At 41.7% G+C, this 20,296-nt stretch overlaps 1 protein-coding gene across 2 annotated transcripts; it reads left to right on the top strand.

Moving 5' to 3' along the window:
* Window positions 1–741: 741 nt before the first annotated feature.
* On the top strand, window positions 742–20,122 carry LOC122922853 (G-protein coupled receptor 84-like). Of its 2 annotated transcripts, none has more exons than XM_044273606.1 (2): window positions 742–873; window positions 18,589–20,122. In XM_044273606.1, exon 2 carries the CDS (start codon window positions 18,625–18,627, stop codon window positions 19,762–19,764), a length of 1,140 nt encoding a protein of 379 aa, XP_044129541.1. In that variant the 5' UTR covers window positions 742–873; window positions 18,589–18,624; the 3' UTR covers window positions 19,765–20,122. The 2 variants fall into 2 exon arrangements, with proteins under 2 accessions (XP_044129541.1, XP_044129540.1); XM_044273605.1 differs by lacking the exon at window positions 742–873 and adding an exon at window positions 15,772–15,884.
* Window positions 20,123–20,296: the final 174 nt, after the last annotated feature.

Here is a 20,296-nt window from a genome sequence, read left to right as displayed (position 1 = left end):
CTGATTCTACAAAAACGGACGTGGACGCAGATGACAGACAGTTGTGCATCCGCATTTTTGGCAGTCCCATTGATTTGAATGGGTCCGCTAACCAATTTTCGTGGACAAGAATAGGACAGGTTATATTTTTTTTTTTACGGACTGGAACCATGGACCACAGACTCGGATAACTGGAAAACGAAAGGAATCTAAGTCAGTTCTACTTTACACCAGCTTGATAACTGCCCCCCACAGCGTCAGCGTGGCTTTCACAACCCCTCTTAGAAACTTCACATCTAGTAACAGACCTTTAAAATACACATTTGCAGAAATTTCTGCAACTGAAAATGAGTTCTTTCTGAATGAGGTTTTTTCAGCGGCCAGCGCATGGGTGTGTGCACAAGCCCCATTCACTGTAGATAAGTGACAGAAGGTAAGACAGACCTGAGAGAATAAAACCAGTCAGGAATTTCCCCAATACCATTCATTCCCCCACCCCTTCCATAACCCACATTTGACCCTTAGTCAGAAGCTCAGCCAAGGTATGAGATATGTCACCAGTAATCCACCTTCCTGTTCATGTAATAAAACAGTCTCCTTGAATTTCCCAAGATGTGACTCAGAGTCAGACGGTACAACACGCCCTGAGGTATAAGGTGAGCCGTGCCATCACTTCCTGGAACTGAAGGGGTTAACAGTGTTACGCCACCGTTTTTCGTCATTCCAGATTCTGTACCTGCTCATACTACGCTGTGTTATTGGAAGTATTTCCTCCCACTCTCCTGAGGGAAGGCAGAGAGCTTTTGTGTGATCAGAGGAGCAGCAAGACACAGAGCTCCTGGACCTCTCCTGTCTGTGATCCAAGGTCCACGACCGACCGCCATACGGTGCCAGGTGAGTCTTGTGGGAATGTGTATGGGGAGGTGTTCAGTCTGCAGCAGGATGAACCCCACTTATTGTAAACTGGTGAAACCTTTGTAACTTTCTAATCTTATGTGAATAGTTCTTAGTGAGAGCAGGGCCAAAAGGTAATAAGAACCAGTATCGTATTAATTAGGCCGGGGCTCTACTGTGATTTATTGTGTGTGGGTTCACGTTTTATGCCTCCGTTTGATGTACACATTAGAAAAAAAAAGGATACAAAAACGCAGCACACAACGTTCTTGTATCCTCCACAGTCCAGTAAAAAAAAAGTACACTTTTTTTTTTTCTACCATGGTAGAAAAGACATACATTTAAAAAAAACTGAACTCTATGGGGAACAGATGCCACTGTATGGCATCAGTCTGAGGCATCCATTTAACGTATACCTTTTTTTGTATACGTTAAACAGACAGGAGAAAGATGATGTGAACCCAGCCTAAGTGCCCTGGAGATGATATCACAAGTAAAGTATTTACGGTATATGGCATGTTATGACATGTGTGTTAATGTGATATTCTGCATCTGCAATATTGTCACAACTATCTTCTGTAGCATATCGCTTTATATATATACATATATTTATGTCGCCATGGAGCCCCGGCCTTAAAAGCTAAGTATTTTCTGTAATTAGTCTCTTCAGGGTTACAATCGGATGGTCGAGTGCGGAGAGAGACACTCTGGCCGGTGTAATATCCAGCAGGTATCCTGCACAGGTCCTCCAGATATGTTCTCTGCATCCAGGGGTGTAGCTATAGGGGGTGCAGAGGTAGCAGTTGCTACCGGGCCCAGGAGCCTGAGGGGGCCCAAAGACCCTTGTGGTGCATAAGAAGACACCAGTATTATAGAAAGTGCATGCTGGTCAAGTTACACCCCTGGCTCAAGGGGGTGCCGTTTCAATTTTTGCCTCGGGCAGCACGAAGACCTTGTGCTTCCTGCCCCTGGCCAAAAAGCACTGACGGAAGGGGGACCCCAAGCTGAACTCTTGCACCAGGGCCCATGAGCCATTAGCTACACCCCTGTCTGCATCTATACTAAGATTTATTAAAGGGGTTTTCACGTTTTATGCAAATAAAGCTTTAAGGTTCACATAACATTCCCCGTTCTTACATTGGATGTGGAGGGACGCACGTAGCAAACGATGCAATGCTGCAGCAGATGCAAATGCAGGATGCCCAAGGGGGTCTCTTGAGGGTCCTAGTGAATATAATAATAGGAATTACTATTTGCCAATGGCAAAAAAATACCTATTATCCACCACATTATAATAAAACTCTAAAACCCCCACCAACTTAGGCTACTTTCACATCTGCGTTTTTGCTGGATCCGTCATGGATCAGCAAAAAATGCTTCCATCGTGATAATACAACCGTCTGCATCCGTTTTGAACGGATACAGTTGTATTATCTCTTAAATAGCCAAGCCGGATCCGTTTTTAAAACCATTGTAAGTCAATAGAAAATGGATCCGTCACCATTGACTTACATTGTGAGTCATGAGACATACCCGTCTTGCTCCGCATCCCAGGATGCACTCAAAAACGCTACTTGCTGCACTTTTGTGCGAGTCATGGGAACGCAATGAAACGGAACGGAATGCATTCTGCTGCACTCCGTTCCATTTTGTCCCCGTTGACAATGAATGGGGAAACAACTGAAGAGTTTTCCTCCGCTATTGAGAATATCCTAAGACGGATCTCATTAGCGGAAAGGGAAAGCGCAGATGTGAAGTCGCCTTAAATAGGTAAAAACTCCAGTGTCCAACTAAATGCAATTGATTAGATCCCAGCGAGTGGCTATCCATTCACAGTGATGCGGTACTGATGTTTCACTGTAGCGGTAAGTTGTTGATAGGGGGAACCCTGGAGTTTCTAAAAGGAGTTGTCTCATCTCAGAAATTGGTGACATATCACTAGTAGGGTTGAGGGAAGCAAAGTATCCAAAGTGGACTTCGATACGTATTTCAAGGAAAATTTGATTCGTCGCGAAGCCGAATTTCCTTGTGCTTCGTGGTAATGAATACATTTTCCTTGAAGTGGCGATAAAGAAAAAAAACATACTCACCTGATCCATTTGAGCGTTAAGCGGCCGCTGCAGCCATCTTAATTGAAGATCATGAGATTTCACGCAGGATCTTTAATCAAGATGGCGACGGCGTCCACTTCGCACTCAAATGGATCAGGTGAGTTTTATTATTTTGTAATGGATTAACCCCAGATTTATCATTCTGCATTTTTGCAAAAAGTCGCAAAATATTCCCAAGTGTACTCCTGTACTCCAGTTTTTTCGTAGGTGCGGATTTTAAAATCTGCAGCATGTCAATTTTTTTTTTTTTTTTCTTGTGCGGATTTCACCCTTTTCAACGGGCATCAAATTTGCACCAAAAATTTATTGAATAATGTGGATTTATATGAGTTTTTTGGTGCTGATTTTGTGCAGATTTTCTGCATACAAATCTGCACCATGTGCAAGCGCCCTAAAGGAACAGGTTCTAGTGGGAAATCTGAAACAGGGTTGTCTCAATTTGCTCATGAGTCTGGTCTTAAAGAGAACCTGTCACCATGAGATGCAGTGCAATCTGCTGGCGGCATGTTAGGCTGAGTTCACACGGGCGAGATTTCCGCGCGGGTGCAATGCAGTAGGTGAACGCATTGCACCTGCACTGAATCCTGACCCATTCATTTCAATGGGGCTGTGCACATGAGCATTTTTTTTCATGCATCACTTCTGGAATGCTTTAAAATCGCAGCATGTTCTATATTCTGCGTTTTTCACGCAGCCCTGGCCCCATAGAAGTGAATGGGGCTGCGTTAATAACGCATTGCATCTGCAAGCAAGTGCGGATGCAATGCGTTTTTCACTGATGGTTGCTAGGAGATGTTGTTTGTAAACCTTCAGTTTTTTATCACGCGCGTGAAAAACGCATCAAACGCATTGCACCCGCGCGGAAAAAACTGAACAACTAAACGCAATTGCAGCCAAAACTGACTGAACTTGCTTGCAAAATGGTGCGAGTTTAACTGAACGCACCCTGAACGCATCCGGACCTAATCTGTCACGCTCGTGTGAACTCAGCCTTATAGAGCAGGAGGAGGTGAGTAGATTTATGGGGAAAAGAGTCAGTAAAATATGTGTATCTTATGTATAAAGACATGTACTATAGTGGAGTTGTCTGTTCGTGTGTCATACAGTTCTCCCACTCACCAGAATGTACAGTGCACAGCTATGGGATTAAGCAGTTGCAGAGATGTATACATGGGACTGCATGGTGCCAAATCAAATGCTTAAAACACTTTTGAATGTAATTTCTACACCAGGCCTGGGGTGGAGTAGAAATTTGAATGTTGCTATGACACCTTATTTTGTGCCAGATTTTGTCGTAACAACAGTCTAAATTCTAAGCCACCCCAGGGTTCAGGGGCGTAACTACCATAGTTAGCTCCTCTTCTACTGGAGGTGAAAACTTGGTCAGGACTCTACCCTCTAAAGCAGGCATCCTCAAACTGCTGACCTCCAGCTGTTGCAAAACTACAACTCCCAGCATGCCCAAACAGCCTACAGGTATCAGCCTACAGCAGGGCATTGTTGTAGTTGTAGTTTTACAACAGCTGGAGGGTCGCAGTTTGAGGATGCCTGCTCTAAAGAAACAACTTTTAGCAAATGGGTCATTGAAAAAGACTGTGTGGGGGGGACCTGGTTTGATCCTTGCTATAGGGCCCTTATTTCTCCATGTACGCCTATGCCAGGGTTGGTGTGCTTTTCTGTCTTTGTTTTGAATGGTGAGTTGCGCCACAATTTGTCTACTTTCAAGGAGACGTGTGCCAAAATTCAGCTCACTTGCTCCACATTTTCTTGCCCATACTATTAAGACCAATTTAGTGAATTTGAATCTGTCTTGCAAGAGAACGACCACTAGATGTCAGCCTAAAACCAAAAAAAGACTAGGGGTGAGCGAACTCGTTGCATTCTATGATGGAATGCACCACGGAAACCTTTTAGAGGCATTCCGTCATAATAGAAGTCTATGGACAGCATAACGGAAACCAGACGGTAGGCATCTGATCCTCTTTTTTTGGACCCCGTGCTGTCCACATCCGTATGTCCATTCCACGGCCCCGCCCCAAAAAATACTGAAAGGGGAATCCACTACTGCAGTCTAAAAACAGACAAGCTTGATCAAAAGAGACTGAAACACAGGCGCAAAACAAAGAGTAAATGCGACTAAAAAACAGACTGCCGCAAACACTCAAAATTCGACCCAAAAAGGCCCAAACAACATTGATAAATGACTACACAGTTTTTTCTGCTATTATAAAAATGGATGTGACACAACTGAGGTAAGTTCCTCTTTATTGGATGTATCATTGTGGTAGGAGTTTCCACGTAACACGTGAAGTGATTGCGGTTTACTGTCTCACCTGTTCTATTTTCATCTCGCCTTTTCTAAGCTTGCGAGCACTTTGAAAATCTGTGAATCACTAAATAACTGAGCCTCTTTCAAGTTTTTCTTTGATTATAAAATATGACTTATAGGGCTTTGTTTGCTCCGGACCCTTAGTTGTAATATTGTAATCCTGATGCTGCTAAGGCCTAGTTCACACGACCGTATTGCTTTTATTGTTTTTTGCGGTCCGTTTTTCACGGATCCGTTGTTCCGTATTTAAGTTCCGTTGTGTTTCCGTTTCCTTTCCGTTCCGTTTTTCCGTAATGCATATACAGTATACAGTAATTAGATAGAAAAAATTGGGCTGGGCATAACATTTTCAATAGATGATTCAGAAAAAACGGAACGGAAACGGAAGACATACGGATGCATTTCCGTATGTGTTCCGTTTTTTTTGCGGACCCATTGACTTGAATGGAGCCACGACCCGTGATTTACGGCCAAATATAGGACAAGCTCTATCTTTCAACGGAACGGAAAAACGGAAATACGGAAACGGAATGCATGCGGAACACATTCAGTTTTTTTTGCGGAACCATTGAAATGAATGGTTCCGTATACGGAACACAAAAAAACGGCCCGTACACCCGCAAAAAAAACGTTCGTGTGAACTAGGCCTAAGGCTGTGTTCACATGGACCAAATCCACCACTGATTCAGCAGCGGGAAATGGGATTTTTTCCAATGTGTGATTCGCATGTATAAAACACGACCATGTCCACAAGGTAGAAGATTATTATTTTTTGGCAACTCATTTGAGAAATGTGGCATTTTACATTTTTTTCAAGCAGATTTGATTTCTATAGAAGTCAAGGGGAAAGGGATAAAATACCTTGATGAATAATAGGTATTTTATGAACTTATTTGGCAGCATTCCCGCCACAAAATAAAGACTTGTTTTTTAGATGCTGATTCTGCTTCTGAACCAGCCGCTGATTTTTCTGCTTCGGATTTTGCCATGTGAACATAGCCTGATAATCTGACAGAAGTGTGAAAATGTGCTGGTGGAAACTTCTGAACTCATTGTATTGAACATCTTGCCCATGTTTCTGTATGTATATGGTTTTCCATGTACAGGAAGGCAGGGAAGTCACAGGTTCTGTCACCCCTGCTACCCTCCACCATCCCAGTAAAACTGTTAAAACCGTTGAACTCTTGCACTTTTAGGTTTTTTGCCTTATTATTTCCCGTCTTCCAGTTATACACTCGAGCAACACATATATTGCCAGCTTGCTGTTTGCAGAGCTGGCAATCTGATGACAGTGTGGAAATACCAGTTAGGAAGTGTGAAAGTTGTGAAAGTTCCTCATGAGGATGCCTCAGGACCCACATGTTTGTCACATTTTCTAAGACACTCGGCTGGTCCACCACAAGATATATGGATCCTTCTGTATTCTCACATTTCATACAATGGTCTCGTGTGTGTAGTATAGTCATAGAAAATGAACCACAACACTTTTACTAACTAGCAGCTCTTTATTTGTCCTTTTATTGGCTAGGACTTGTGCATACTGTGACGGAGGAGTGGGGTTCCTCTATCAGCAGGGACGTTGGCTGTAAAGGTTACAGCGGTGGCAGTTACACCTAGGTACTTGTGTCTGAGGACGGCCAAAGACTCCTTTGCCACATAACAATAGACCACTGTTATCAATGACACATAGTCGGTGGAAGCCCTTTAACTGACCTGCCCATTGGAGCCCAGGTGCTTCAGGTTACCCGTAGGACCTAACCTATCCTAACTACTGGCTTCTCCCATGTAATTATTCTGGAGCACCTATTTTTATGACTCTGTTGTGCCATTACTCTTTTATTCCCACTAGAAGTTAATGAATGAAATGCCAGCAGTCTGCAAAAGAAAGGTCCAGCTGGGTGTTACCAATTGGGGGGTGTCCCTACACAATCTGACATTATCCATTCAGTGCTACCAGTGTTAGACTGTGCAGGGACATTCCCCCCCCCCCCCCCCCCCCCCCCCCCCCCCAACTGGTAAAACCTCTCTAGAGCCGGAGGTTGCTGATCCCTGGAATAGAGGCTCCAGAACTGTTATTTTATGGGGAAATCTGTCTAAACCCAAATGTCAAATTTTTCTCATGAAGAACTAAACATGTCCTCTTAAGGCCTCATGCACACGGCTGTTGCTGTATTGCGGCCCTCAAACAGCAGGTCTGCAATATGCGGGCACCGACCGTGTGCTCACCGCATCACGGAGGTGGACCCATTCACTTGACTGGGTCCACAATCCGGAGCTGCAGTGCGGTACGGAACGGAGGCATGGAACCCCACAGAAGCACTATGGAGTGCTTCCGTGGTGTTTCTGTTAGTACCTCCGCACCTCAAAAAAATAGAACATGTTCTATTAAAAATAAATTGCGGTCCCCAATGCACGGAACGGCTGCACAACACCCATGTGCATGAGGCCTAAACGAGATACTGCACTGTCGGGGACATCATTACCATACTCAGGCTGGCCAATACCCATGTTATTTCCATGGTGTTGGGGAGGAACGATACTGTAGGTTTATGCAGGTAAATTCTGTCTGATGACAGACCCAGGGAACAGACTACTAGGCTCCTTAGATTTGGAAGGGCCAACACAAATCCCATGTTTCTGACCAGCTTTAGACAAGAGTCAAAATATGTCTCCTAATGGAAGCGTGACAAACAAAATAAAGTTTGTGTCTGAGCATAGCATAGCTTTGTTTCATGGTAGGTGATGATATCGTCTGTGATGGACACGTAAAGACTAAATATATGATACAATCTTTCTGCTTCAGGTGTGGAATAGTCCAAGCCATACCTGAGATAAGACTATGGGCCAGATTTATCATTTGCTCAAGTCAGAATAATGGAGTGAAAAAGTCGCGACTTTTTCACTCCATCACTAAAACTGCGCAAAAATTTGCGACTTTTTTCTGCTCTGCACTATGCTCGCCAGTTTTCTGAAAGTGGGCGTGTTTTCTTATGTAAATTAATCTCTAGACAGATTTACTATTGCGACTATTTAAAAAGTCGCAACAAAGTCGCAAAAAATTGCGCAATTTCACTCCAGTGAGGACCATGCTTATCTTATGAGACTTTTTAATAGAACATGCAACTTTTTCGTAAAGATGTGCGACTTTTGTAAAGCTGCTTACTGACGGATAAACTGCTACCGTCAAACCACATTTATTACAGTCTTAAAGGGCCGATCATAAATCTGACTTGGCTAAAACTGACTTTAGCCATATGTGAAAGTGGAATGAGCTGTCAGTCATGATAAATCTGGCCATATGTTTTGGGGTGAAATGGAGATATAATTACTGAAAGTCTAAAACTACAGTCAGGTCACGTGCGGGGCAAACTTGGACATTTTTATCCCAGGCCTCCCCACCTTGTACAGTCCACACTAAACCTTCTTATCCTACTACATAAGCAGATGTATGTTCTCCTTATAAAACAAACCTAAGGGCTCTTGCACACGACAGTTGTTGTTTTGCGGTCCGTTTTTCACGGATCCTTTGTTCCGTATCTGAGGGTTTTTTTTTCTCTGATTTACGTTCTCTTTCGTTCCGTTATTCCACAAGCAGAAACGGAAACAGTAACTTATTAATCTCTAAACATATGAGCCATATGGGATGGGTATCGCATTTCTACAGTATGGATCCGCAAAATACGGATGACATACAGATGTGTTCCATGTGCATTCTGTATTTTTTGTGGACCCATTGACTTAATTGGGGCCTCGGACCGTGATTTGCGGACAATAATAGGACATGCGCTACTTTTTTGCAGAACGGAAATACGGAAACGGAATGCACACGGAGTACCTTTCGTTGTTTTTGCGGACCCATTGAAGTGAATGGTTCCGCATACAATCCACACAAAAAAAAAAAAAGATAGAAGCGGAAAGACAATACGTTTGTGTGCATGAGCCCTAAGTGTAACATCATGGGTAAGTCACGTTAACGCCAAATAGCAGGCTATAGGGAAAACAATCGTAATAACTTATCACTGAAACAGGAGAGGGGACAGGCCTTCACTTTAGCCCCTTATTACAAATACTTATGAGCCTTGCCAGCCTGCAACGTAGCATTTGTTTCTTCTAAGACTTTCCAAAGCGCTGCCACAATGTAGCGCCTGAACTGCGAGCTTAGCATCAATGTTGCCATATTGCATTATATCAAATATTGCAGATTAGGCTTCATTCACATCACCGTTTCTCCTTTCTGTTCTCCGGCTCCGTTGAGGTGCAGGAGAATGGAAAGGACGGATTCTGCAGATAACTCAGACCTAACTGAGCGTAACAGAGCCTTAAGACCCCATAGACTATAATGGGGTCCGTTCGGTGTCCACTCAGAACATGATTTTTGAGTGGAGATGCATGCAGGACTTGCGTCTCCGCTCAAAAATCATATTCTGAGCACACCTTTAGACATGATTCATGCTTCTCTTACTAAGAATAAGAACAAGAAAAATGTATGAATCAATCCATAATGAGGAAATGATACTGCGTATCAAACCTCTAAGACATCATCCGACGTACTTCTAAAAAATGTTCTCCAAAAAATCTTCAGTCCCCTTAAAGGGGTACTCTAGGATATCTGATTGGCAGGGTTCCGACACCCCGCACGACACCAATGTTTATGAATAGTTCCACCTATTGTGTAGTGGACGGAGCAGGTTACTGCAGCACTCCTGCGATCAATATTAATATCCTGGAATACCTCTTTAATGGGTTTGTCCAGGTTTACAAAAACATGGCTTCTTTCTTCCTGAAACAGCACCACCCCTGTCCACAGGTTGTGTGCGGTATTGTACATCTGCCCCATTGACTCGAATGGACAAACCCTTTAAAGGGTCATTTTAATCTTAAACTGATTAACAGCATATGTCATAAAAGCCTCATGGAACCAACACTAAGAGAGTCATCTATCAAACTGGTGTAAAGTAGAACTGGCTTAGTTACCCATAGCAACCAATCAGATTCCACCTTTCATTTCCCTAAGGAGCTGTCACAAATGAAAGGAGATTGTTTAGGGCGACTAAGCCAGTTCTACCTTACATCAGTTTGTTAAATGACCCTCTAAGACTTCTGGCACTACGGATCACTTACAATGTAATGGCGTATGAGAATATGTGAAAAATGTTTCAAAAAGGAATACCCCTTTAATTCCTTTAGTTACCAACATGATATTCCGTCAATTTTACGAAAGCTGGAGGAAAATAATAGGGCTACCATTAAATCTTCTCAAGGGTGTCATCTAGTCTGTACAGGCTTCTCATATACACAGTGATGTAGTGAGAATCCCCTCACTCCCATATCTAGACAGGGTTTCTATTCATGTGTTCAAGACTGGAAGAAAGTTGGGGGATAATCTATAGGGGGTTGTAAGGGCAGGTTGTAACAAAACCCTTAGGCCCCTTTCACACAGGCGAGTATTCCGCGCACAGAATCCCGACCCATTCATTTCTATGGGGCTGTTTACATGAGCGGTGATTTTCACGCATCACTTATGCGTTGCATGAAAATCGCAGCATGCTCTAGTTTGTGTGTTTTTCACGTGATGCAGGCCCTATAGAAATGAATGGGGTTGTGTGAAAATCGCAAGCAAGTGCGGATGCGGTGCAGTTTTCTTTTATTTATTTTTTATATATTTTTTTCACGCACGGTTGCTAGGAGACGATCGGGATGGAGACCCGATCATTATTATTTTCCCTTATAACATGGTTATAAGGGAAAATAATAACATTCTGAATACAGAATGCATAGTAAAATAGCGCTGGAGGGGTTAAAAAAAAAAATATATAATTTAACTCCCCTTAGTCCACTTGATCGCGAAGCCGGCATCTCCTTCTGTCTTCATCTTAGCTGTGTGGAGGAACAGGACCTGTGGTGACGTCACTCCGGTCATCACATGGTCCATCACGTCACCACAGGTCCTGTTCCTCCACACAGCTAAGATGAAGACAAAAGGAGATGCCGGCTGCGCGATCAAGTGGATTAAGGTGAGTTAAATTATTATTATTATTATTATTATTATTTTTGTAACCCCTCCAGCGCTATTTTACTAGGCATTCTGTATTCAGAATGATATTATTTTCCCTTATAGCCATGTTATAAGGAAAAATAATACAATCTACAGAACACCGATCCCAAGCCCAAACTTCTGTGAAGAAGTTCGGGTTTGGGTACCAAACATGCGTAATTTTTGTAACGCGAGTGCAAAATGCATTACAATGTTTTGCACTCGCGTGGAACAATCGCGCGTGTTCCCGCAACACACCCGCGCATTTTCCCGCAACGGCCGTGTGAAAGAGGCCTTAAGGTACTGTCACACGATCAGGTTTCCTGATGCAGTTTTGGAAGCCAGAATCGGAGGAGGATCATAAAAGGAGATAAAGTATAGAGGACAGATACAACTTCTCCTCTCTTATGGATTCACGCCTGATTTTTAGCTTTTTTTAAACTGTATCAGGAAACCTTGGACATCTGGCCGTACCGTTATAGTTACTGGTGGTTTCATTACAAGCTAACCAAAATATAACTCATTAGATAGTAGGTCACATCAGGTGAATTCAGAGCAATTGTCTATTATTGCAAAGCTGAAAGGAATGTGAATACTGAAAACCCTTCCCAACGTTACATACGGCAAAGATTAAAAATGATCCAAAAAGAAGATGAATCTCCTCCTGCTCTCATCATGGTTAAAATCCAGCTTTATTTCATGGCAATTAAAGACTCGTGTAGTACTGCAAGTACCAGCAGGCACTTCAGACAGTACCGTCTGTTCTTAGTCAAAGCATAAAAAGGCCCTAAATTTGAGCCACGCTATCCTTGCCTTTCATCTCTTGGCAGGTTATGGTGGGAAATCACTGTAGATTGTGACTTCTAAACCATTAGTCTCATACTACACATCTGCAAGGACATTTATTGTCCATGGCATGGTCACTTTCCACTTACAATATATACAGTGTCAGACCGGAGTGCCTAGAGCCCACCAGTAAAGTTAATTCTGGGGACCATTGTACCATGCAGATTCCTGACACCCAGTCACAAACTCCTATACCTATGCCAGCACACATTATTTATTACTAGTAGCCTTCTGTCTAGTCCTTGCCTTGGACTCTTTCTGTCCTGGAGGCCCTGTTGACTGACTCCTGCTCTAAAAAAAATGCATTTAATGCATATAATAATACATTGGGCAATTTGTTAAATAATCTACCCAGTTTGTTTTATGGACAGGCTGCTTGAGATGTGGTATGCTGCCTCACTGTACTCCAGTCAGTGTACTGTGCCGTCCACCACTCGGGGCCCAGCGGGGATTCATCTGCTTCTTTTATATGTATTATTTTGTTGTGAATTTGGCTTTGGTCTTAGACCTGCATGCTTAGGGTACAGCCACATGGTCGGTTTTCTACATGCAGTTTGGAAAGCTAAGATCAGGAGTAGATCATAAAAGGATCGCCTCTCTTTTGAATGTGCTTCTGGTTTTGGCTTCCAAAGCTACATGCAGAAACCTGACCGTGTAGCCAAACCCTTAGGGCTCATTCAGACAACTGTGTGTGTTTTGCGGTCCACAAAGCACAGATACTGGTTGTATGCATTCCGCATTTTGCAGAACGCACACGGCCAGCCCTATGATAGAAATGCATATTCTTGTCCACAATTGCGGTCGTGTGCATGAAACCTTAATAAAGCAAAAAACAGTACTCGCCTTGCTTCGTTCCTGAAGCTCACAGTCCTCTCTCCCCTGCAGACAGATCGCTCTGCAGCACGTTGTGGGCGGATCTTATGTAGATTCCCGGGCTGCAGGCTCCTCCCACACAGGCAGGCAGTGCGATCTGTGCCTGCAGGCTGAATGGTGGAGCAGGGAGAAGTCTTCCTGCTTCACCATTCTGTGCACCGCCAGCCTGAGGGAGGGGAGGAGCTCTGGGAGCTGAGGGGTGGGTGAGTGACCGGAACGCAGCTCCTGGCGCTCCTGCAATAAGTGCTAACATCTGTATTGATGGAAGCACTCATTGCTTCTAGGTTCTGGCACGCCCTGAGAGCGACAACCGGAGCAGACCACCCCCCAAGCCCCCCATTAGCATGCCACTGGTAGTGCAACTTTTGAGTGACAGCTGCAGTCCACAAGCTTGTATACAATCCAATGCATTCCTCTGGACCGCAGCTGTAGCTCCAATACTTAAAATCCATCAGATGGGCTACAAAAAGTCACAGTGTAGCCCAAGCCTTAATATCAATGAAAAGTATGTTGGGTTACTTCACATGTTGCAGAAATGCTGTAGAAAATCCTCAGCATTTTACAGTACAAAATAAATGAGTTTTCAGCAATTTGCATCTACATGTATTGGAAACATAACCACATCAAAAATTGACCAGTGGTGAAGAAATACCAGTTAAATTTGCGGCTTGTCAATTTATTTTGGACGTTTTCATTGTACATTTCATCCTTTGTAATGGGGAGAGTTAAATCTGGATCAAATCAACTGAATTTCAGCAACTGAATCTGCACCAGAAACAATGCTGATTTTCTCCCACTGAAAATCTGCTGCGATTTTGCCGGGTGTGAATGCACACATCAAGGTACAAACTTTTTGCCAGGATTGCTTGATGCGGTTAAATGTTGTAAATCATCTTTTGGCCAGGAGCTGCTGTTTCTTCTATACGATATAGATGATCAGTTTTGTTGAGTCATTATTCAAGGTTTGACTCTAAAGGGATCCAAATTCTGGCTCCAACTAACAGGGGCAGTAGGAATTGGTTTCTTGTCCGGTGTAGTTTTTTTTAATGTAATAGGAGCTGTTCTTTTAAGCCACATATCTTAATTATGAGATCAAAGATTGTTTCCCAACATGGTTTACATAGTGGTTTATGTGCCTTTTGTCTTTGTTGTATGTACCACCAGCAGATGTCTGGAAAAGAAAGCCACCACTTATGCATTTTAACTTTTTGTGTTTTAACTGAATACATGTCATAATGATACTAATACAACATATGGTTGACAATGACTATCATAATCCTGGGGTTTTGGGGGGGTCATATGTTGAATAAACCCAACAGACAGAATTTGAGGCAGCACTCCAATTAATAAACTCCTTTATTTACCTGTGCAACGTTTCAGCTCAAATAAGCCTTCCTTTAGCATAACCTCAATACAGAAGAATCAATAAACTGTAAAGCCTTACAGGGGTTGTTCAGAGAGATAATATTTGTAAAGTAAGGGCCACCGTGTGTCAAGTTGAGGTCTGGAAGCAGAAACCAGCGGGAATCCAGTAAGCATTGAAAAAGCAGTGGAGGGGGATTGGTCTTATTTTTTTAAAACTCATCTAACCCTGGTATAAAAATTTTATCTGGCCGGACAATTGGATCATTAAGTAGTCCTGTAGATAACACGATTCTCTGGTATAAAATTAGAATTTCAGGCGATCAGAGGAGGGTGATATACAGCTAACATGGTTTGTCTTAGTTTGGGGCACACTGCTGGCTTTATATTTTAGAAATAGGGGTTCTTTGACTGGAGAAGAATCATCCTCTACAAGATGTGTCTACAAGGAATTGTCTCATTAAGACAACCTCTTTTTAGAAGGAAGACAGTCCGGTGACCACTTGATCTGCGGGCTTATGAAACCTCCACAAAACAGGCGATATCACCCAGGGAAGGTGTGGTTGGCCATTGAAATGTATATACAAACTCTCTGTTCACACTTCTTTACTCTGGCTAAAAGATGCAGTGGTCCAAATGTCCTCACAGGAGATATGCAAAGGGGTTGTCTTATGAAGAACCCCTATGATTTTTAGATGTTAACTGAAATTCTAATTTTATATCAGGGGATTGTGTTGTCATCCAGAGGACTCTCTAATGATCCAAGGCATTTACACCTTGGAGAGTTGTCTGGCAGAGTGGATTAAGAAAAATAAGCATTAGTTGCCTCATCTATCCCATCCATCCATTGCTGGTCCAATGTTTACTAGGTCCCCGCTGGTCTCTGCTTCCTGGTCCCAACTCGACGCACAGTAAATGCATAGGGATGACTGATCAATCAATCACTGGTTAAAGAGTTCTAGCCCCTTAATTCTTCTATATTCAGTTTATGCTTGAGAAAGGCTCATTTGAGCTGAGACATGAAAGGGTGAATAAAGGCGTGTATTAACTGGAGTGCTGCCTCACTTCTATCTGTTGAGTTTAGCCAGCAATAGCATATGATCTCCCCACAAACCCAGGATTCTGTCATTCAGTCCTGATCAATCATGTGTTGTATTATTTGTATCATTATGAGATGTATTATACTTCATTTCCCTAAAGTGGCATGGTGCTGTGTGGTGATATGCAGTAAATGCCTTAAGCTCTTGTTCCAATGACTGTTGTAAAGTGATATCAGAAATTGCATGATATAACATGTGTACCATAAAAAAAAAAACGGTACAAGTTAAAACGAGAAGTAACACACAGAACTTATGGGAAATTATTGAGCAAGGTGGGGCTTTTTAGGGAAGACCTTATATAAAGACCTAGGTTCCATATGATCTCAGACCATCTGCCAGTTGTAACCCTGCATTTGGTGAGTATGTCCTAGCCTACATATCTAAAATTTGTCTCATTCTGAATTTACTATAGTTTTACAAGTTTATGTTGCTGAAAAGGAACTTGTAATATATAAATAATCCCTCTTTTAGTGTCAGGGTATATACCACAATGATTGCTGCTGGATTGGAGATTAGTCTATTTAGCCAGAGGTTATTGAAATCGTTTTAGGTCTATGTGCATATTTAATATATAAGTTGAGGCTTGCATCAGCTTGTCATCCATTCAATTCAAAGAATTTAAAAAACTGATAATGACAGAACTGACAATTACTGAGAGCAGCATTAAAAACAAAATCAGTATTAATTCATCGAGTGATATTCTTTCTTCCAGAAATATTGTATTCACCTCTTAATTATTACTATAATTTCTTCCCACCATAACTCTTATGTACGCAGTATGTTCAATTGCTTTAAAAAAAAAAGCTAAATATATTGGTCATGGTCGTTGATAAAAATAACTGTTTCTGCTTGTTTTTTAGGTGGGACCACGGTCCCCAAACAGAGTTGTGTAAAATAGCCATGTTATACGACTTAATTATTACAATAAAGCGTTAACAACTCAGGAGCTTACATAAAAATACTTTGAATAATACTTGGTATAGTGGAAATTCTACCTTACACTAATAGACGTCTGCAGAATAATTATAATTCTGTGATTTTCTTCACTCCTAAAGGATGTTATACAATAGAAATAGCTCCTTTGCATTGACCAGGAAAGTGATGTATGTGCTCCTTGCATGCTATTCAATGAATTCTGATCTTACTTCTTCTGAGGGTTTATCAGGCAAATGTTACAAAACTCACTAGCGTAACTAAAAGATTTTCTCATAACCTACTCTCTTAAGATAAGTCATCAGTGAGTGATCAGTAAAGATCACTTATGAAACCCTTAGGCAAGATAAAAGGACCACAGGTATATAGATAGAAAGATACCAGGAAATACTAGTTCGTCGTAATTTTAGAACACACTTTGGTATATGTAATTAGATTTTTTAATGAATATTATTTGTGCAACATAGTATTGCATCACGCTATGAGAAGTAGAATATAGCCTGAACTAGCCATACGGGTTGCCTCAAAATTGCCATTCCCAGAAAAAATGTATGCAAGTCAAAAATAGAAATTCAGTCCACACTTACAGACATGACCATCAATATCTGAAAGCATTCTATACTTATGCTTAGTGCTTCTGTCCACAGACAGTGTGCAAAACTACTCTGCAAAATTGTAGACAGGTCGCTGAGATCAGAACATGTTTATGGCCTGTTCCTCAGCGTGTGGTTAATATGTTTTAGAAAAAAGTAGAATTTAAACATGCTTACAAAAAACGATACCTTTATTATTCAGACGGGTAATGGAGCAAAAACAGTTTGCTCAGGTGATGTCCTAAGTATGGTAGATATACTCAACAAGGACTCCTATTATAGATAGGATAAATTCTTAAATGGGGTCTATAGAGTGCTGACTAGGAAAGATGGGGGTAATGGGTAAATGGGCAAATGGGTGGGAAAGAATCTTTCCCTGAATGACCCTCAAGATCTAGAGTCATGTGAACAGGGATGTCCCCTGATGGTGGAGACACCCTGCCCCCATACCTAAGTCTCGCTATTGCCCTAATAAAGCCCCACTCATAGACCTGGATTGGAAATAAATCCAGGGAAAACAAAAAACACACATATATAGATGAAAAAATATGTATAAACAAAATAACAACCCCTACTATTAATATGTACTATATGAGTAGTTAAAAGAAAACAAAAGGAGATCAAAATAAGTAAAATTAACATCTTCCCTTGTACTTATATCAATATTGCAAGAGGAAAGCTAAAGACATAATAACAATATGTACTAGTCAACTCCACGCAAACCAAAAGAACTGCCTCTCCGGGAAATAAAATTGCCTGCAATTATGGTACTTCAGGTCACATTTAGGCACATGGATTGGTAAAGAAACTCTATAGGATGACGCCCTCACCAACAGCTTCCAATAACTCAGCTTTCTAAAAGAGTAGAATGGTGGCGTTACAGGGCTTCTGTCAAACCACTAAACCGTTTTTTTTTTTGGTTAATAATAATCCCTATACTGCGAGCTCCCTATACATGAGCTAAATATTTATTTTGGTTCAGTAGAATTTGTTAAAAAGCTATTTTTATAATCTGTAAATTACCTTGCTACCAGCAAGTAGGGCGGCTACTTGCTGGTAGCAGACGCATCCTCCGATCCTAATGACGCCCCCTCCGCAGTGTGATTGACAGGGCCAGGGAACGGAATCGTTCTCTGCTGGCCCTGTTTGAATTCAAAATCTCGCGCCTGCGCCGTACCTGTCTTTAATCAGCGCAGGTGCACTGAGAGGCTCTCTCGGCCGCTCCATCCTCAATGCGCCTGCGCCGATGACGTCACATCTACACCTGGCGCAGGCGCATTGAGGATGGAGCGGCCGAAGCCCTTTAACATTAAAGATGTGTTAATCTCTGTCTTAGCTGTGTCTATGACTTACAACTGTTATAGATCGTAAATCTGAGGTAACAGTGATACAGTATCTTAGTTGCTGTTTTAGCAAAAAAAGGGTTGTTCTAATCTCTGAGCACATAAAAATTGCATGAATATAGCATAAAACTGTAACTGAATCTGGTTAATGTGCATGGAAATAACCTGTTTTCTTATTTTAAACCATTCAGAAAGAAACACTGCTGAAGAAAAGTCCACACACCACCATGAATGACTCAACGCCCACAATGAATGATTCAGATCCCTTCTCTTGCTATCATCCATCTATTGTGGGTTATCGATACTTTGCTGTGACGTGGGGCATTATCGTGTCTTTGGTGGGGACATCTGGCAACGTGTTAACAGTTGTTGCCTATGCATTGGATAAAAAGCTGCAGACCCGATTCAATCTACTCATCATCAATCTAACTCTGGCGGACATCTTGTACTGTACGTTTTTACAGCCCTTCTCTGTAGACTCATACCTTCACCTGTACTGGAGAAGTGGAGAAATCTTCTGCCGAGTCTTCGGAATGCTGTTGTTTGTCTCTAATTCTGTATCGATTATTAATCTGTGCCTCATCGCTGTCAGCCGTTACATTCTCATCACAAACAATAAACTGTTTGATCGTATTTTTTGCAAGTTGGGTGCAACACTCATTCTCCTGGCCACCTGGATGGCAGGATTTGCCAGCTTTGCACCACTTTGGCCAGTCTATGTTTTAGTTCCAAAAGTTTGTACCTGTAGTTTCCATCGTATAAAAGGAAGACCTTACACCACCATTCTAATGGGGTTTTACTTTGTGGTAGGCCTAAGCTGTGTTGGGATCTTTTATTTGCTCATCCATCTCAAAGTTAAATCTGCTTCCAAGGCTTTGGACCAGTACAAACTTGCCAAAACCAAAAATACAAAGTCAAATGCTTCCAGTGATAAATCTGGTGTCAACAGTAAATTTCATGACATAGAACTAGAAGACAGTGGTGTAGATACAGCAGCCTCCAGTGAAATCATCTCAGAACAGGTTACCTCTTCAAAAGTTACAGTGACCTCTCAGTCTACAGATTATGTTAGATCAGCACCTGCCACAGTAACCCAACCAAAGGACTCTAGTTCAGATTTCAAAAAGGTCACTCGCATGTGCTTCGTGGTTTTTCTCTTCTTTGTGGTTAGCTATATCCCCTTTTTACTGCTCAACATTTTTGATGCCAAAAATGCAGCACCTCAAGTTCTTCACATGATAGCAGCAAATCTTACTTGGTTAAACAGTTGCATCAATCCTATACTGTATGCAGCCATGAACCGCCAGTTCCGTGAGAGTTACAGAAGAGTTTTTTCTCTAATCATTAACAAATTCAGAGGAATATAAGAACCTGACATTGTGACTGGACACATGAATCTTCAATATTCAAGAGCAAAATGTGAGCAGTAGACATCATTCATGAACTTTTGATATGGCTTTCCAAAGTCACTATTAAAGCACCTTTACCTATATTTAAGTATTTATGGACAAATACAGATTATGCCATGGAAAGAAGCTAACAAAATAGTGTATACTGTTGCAATTAAAATACATTTACATTCTTTTTTTTTTAGTTTTTATGGGCAAAAACTGATGGTCAAAATGTAAATAAGTTTATTTTCATGCACTTAAACATATTTGTATATATTATATTTATAAAGCTGTTTTATATACATATTGATAATAAATGTTTATATTCGTATAATTGATGAGAAAATCTATTTTCATTATGTCTCTGTCACAGTGTGTAATAGTTCTGGTACTAGTATCTCACCCAGCAGCAGGAATAGTCGAGGTACTGTCAAATACAAATGTTGAAGGGCAGCAGTCAGGACAATTCAAACTCAAGCAGACTTTTTTCATAGAGGCACATACTGTA

Source organism: Bufo gargarizans, unplaced genomic scaffold (genome assembly GCF_014858855.1).
Source record: "Bufo gargarizans isolate SCDJY-AF-19 unplaced genomic scaffold, ASM1485885v1 fragScaff_scaffold_782_pilon:::fragment_2:::debris, whole genome shotgun sequence".
Classification (NCBI taxonomy): Eukaryota; Metazoa; Chordata; class Amphibia; order Anura; family Bufonidae; genus Bufo; species Bufo gargarizans.
The sequence above is the reverse complement of the archived record's forward strand: the minus strand, read 5'-3'. Positions and strand labels throughout refer to the sequence as shown.

Excerpts from the sequence above, each read along its gene's own strand:
- LOC122922853 (XM_044273605.1), top strand. The coding sequence starts at position 15,846 with ATGATCTCAGACCATCTGCCAGTTGTAACCCTGCATTTG. Across the intron at positions 15,885-18,588 it reads CAGTTGTAACCCTGCATTTG|AAAGAAACACTGCTGAAGAA; the intron begins GTGAGTATGTCC and ends TAAACCATTCAG.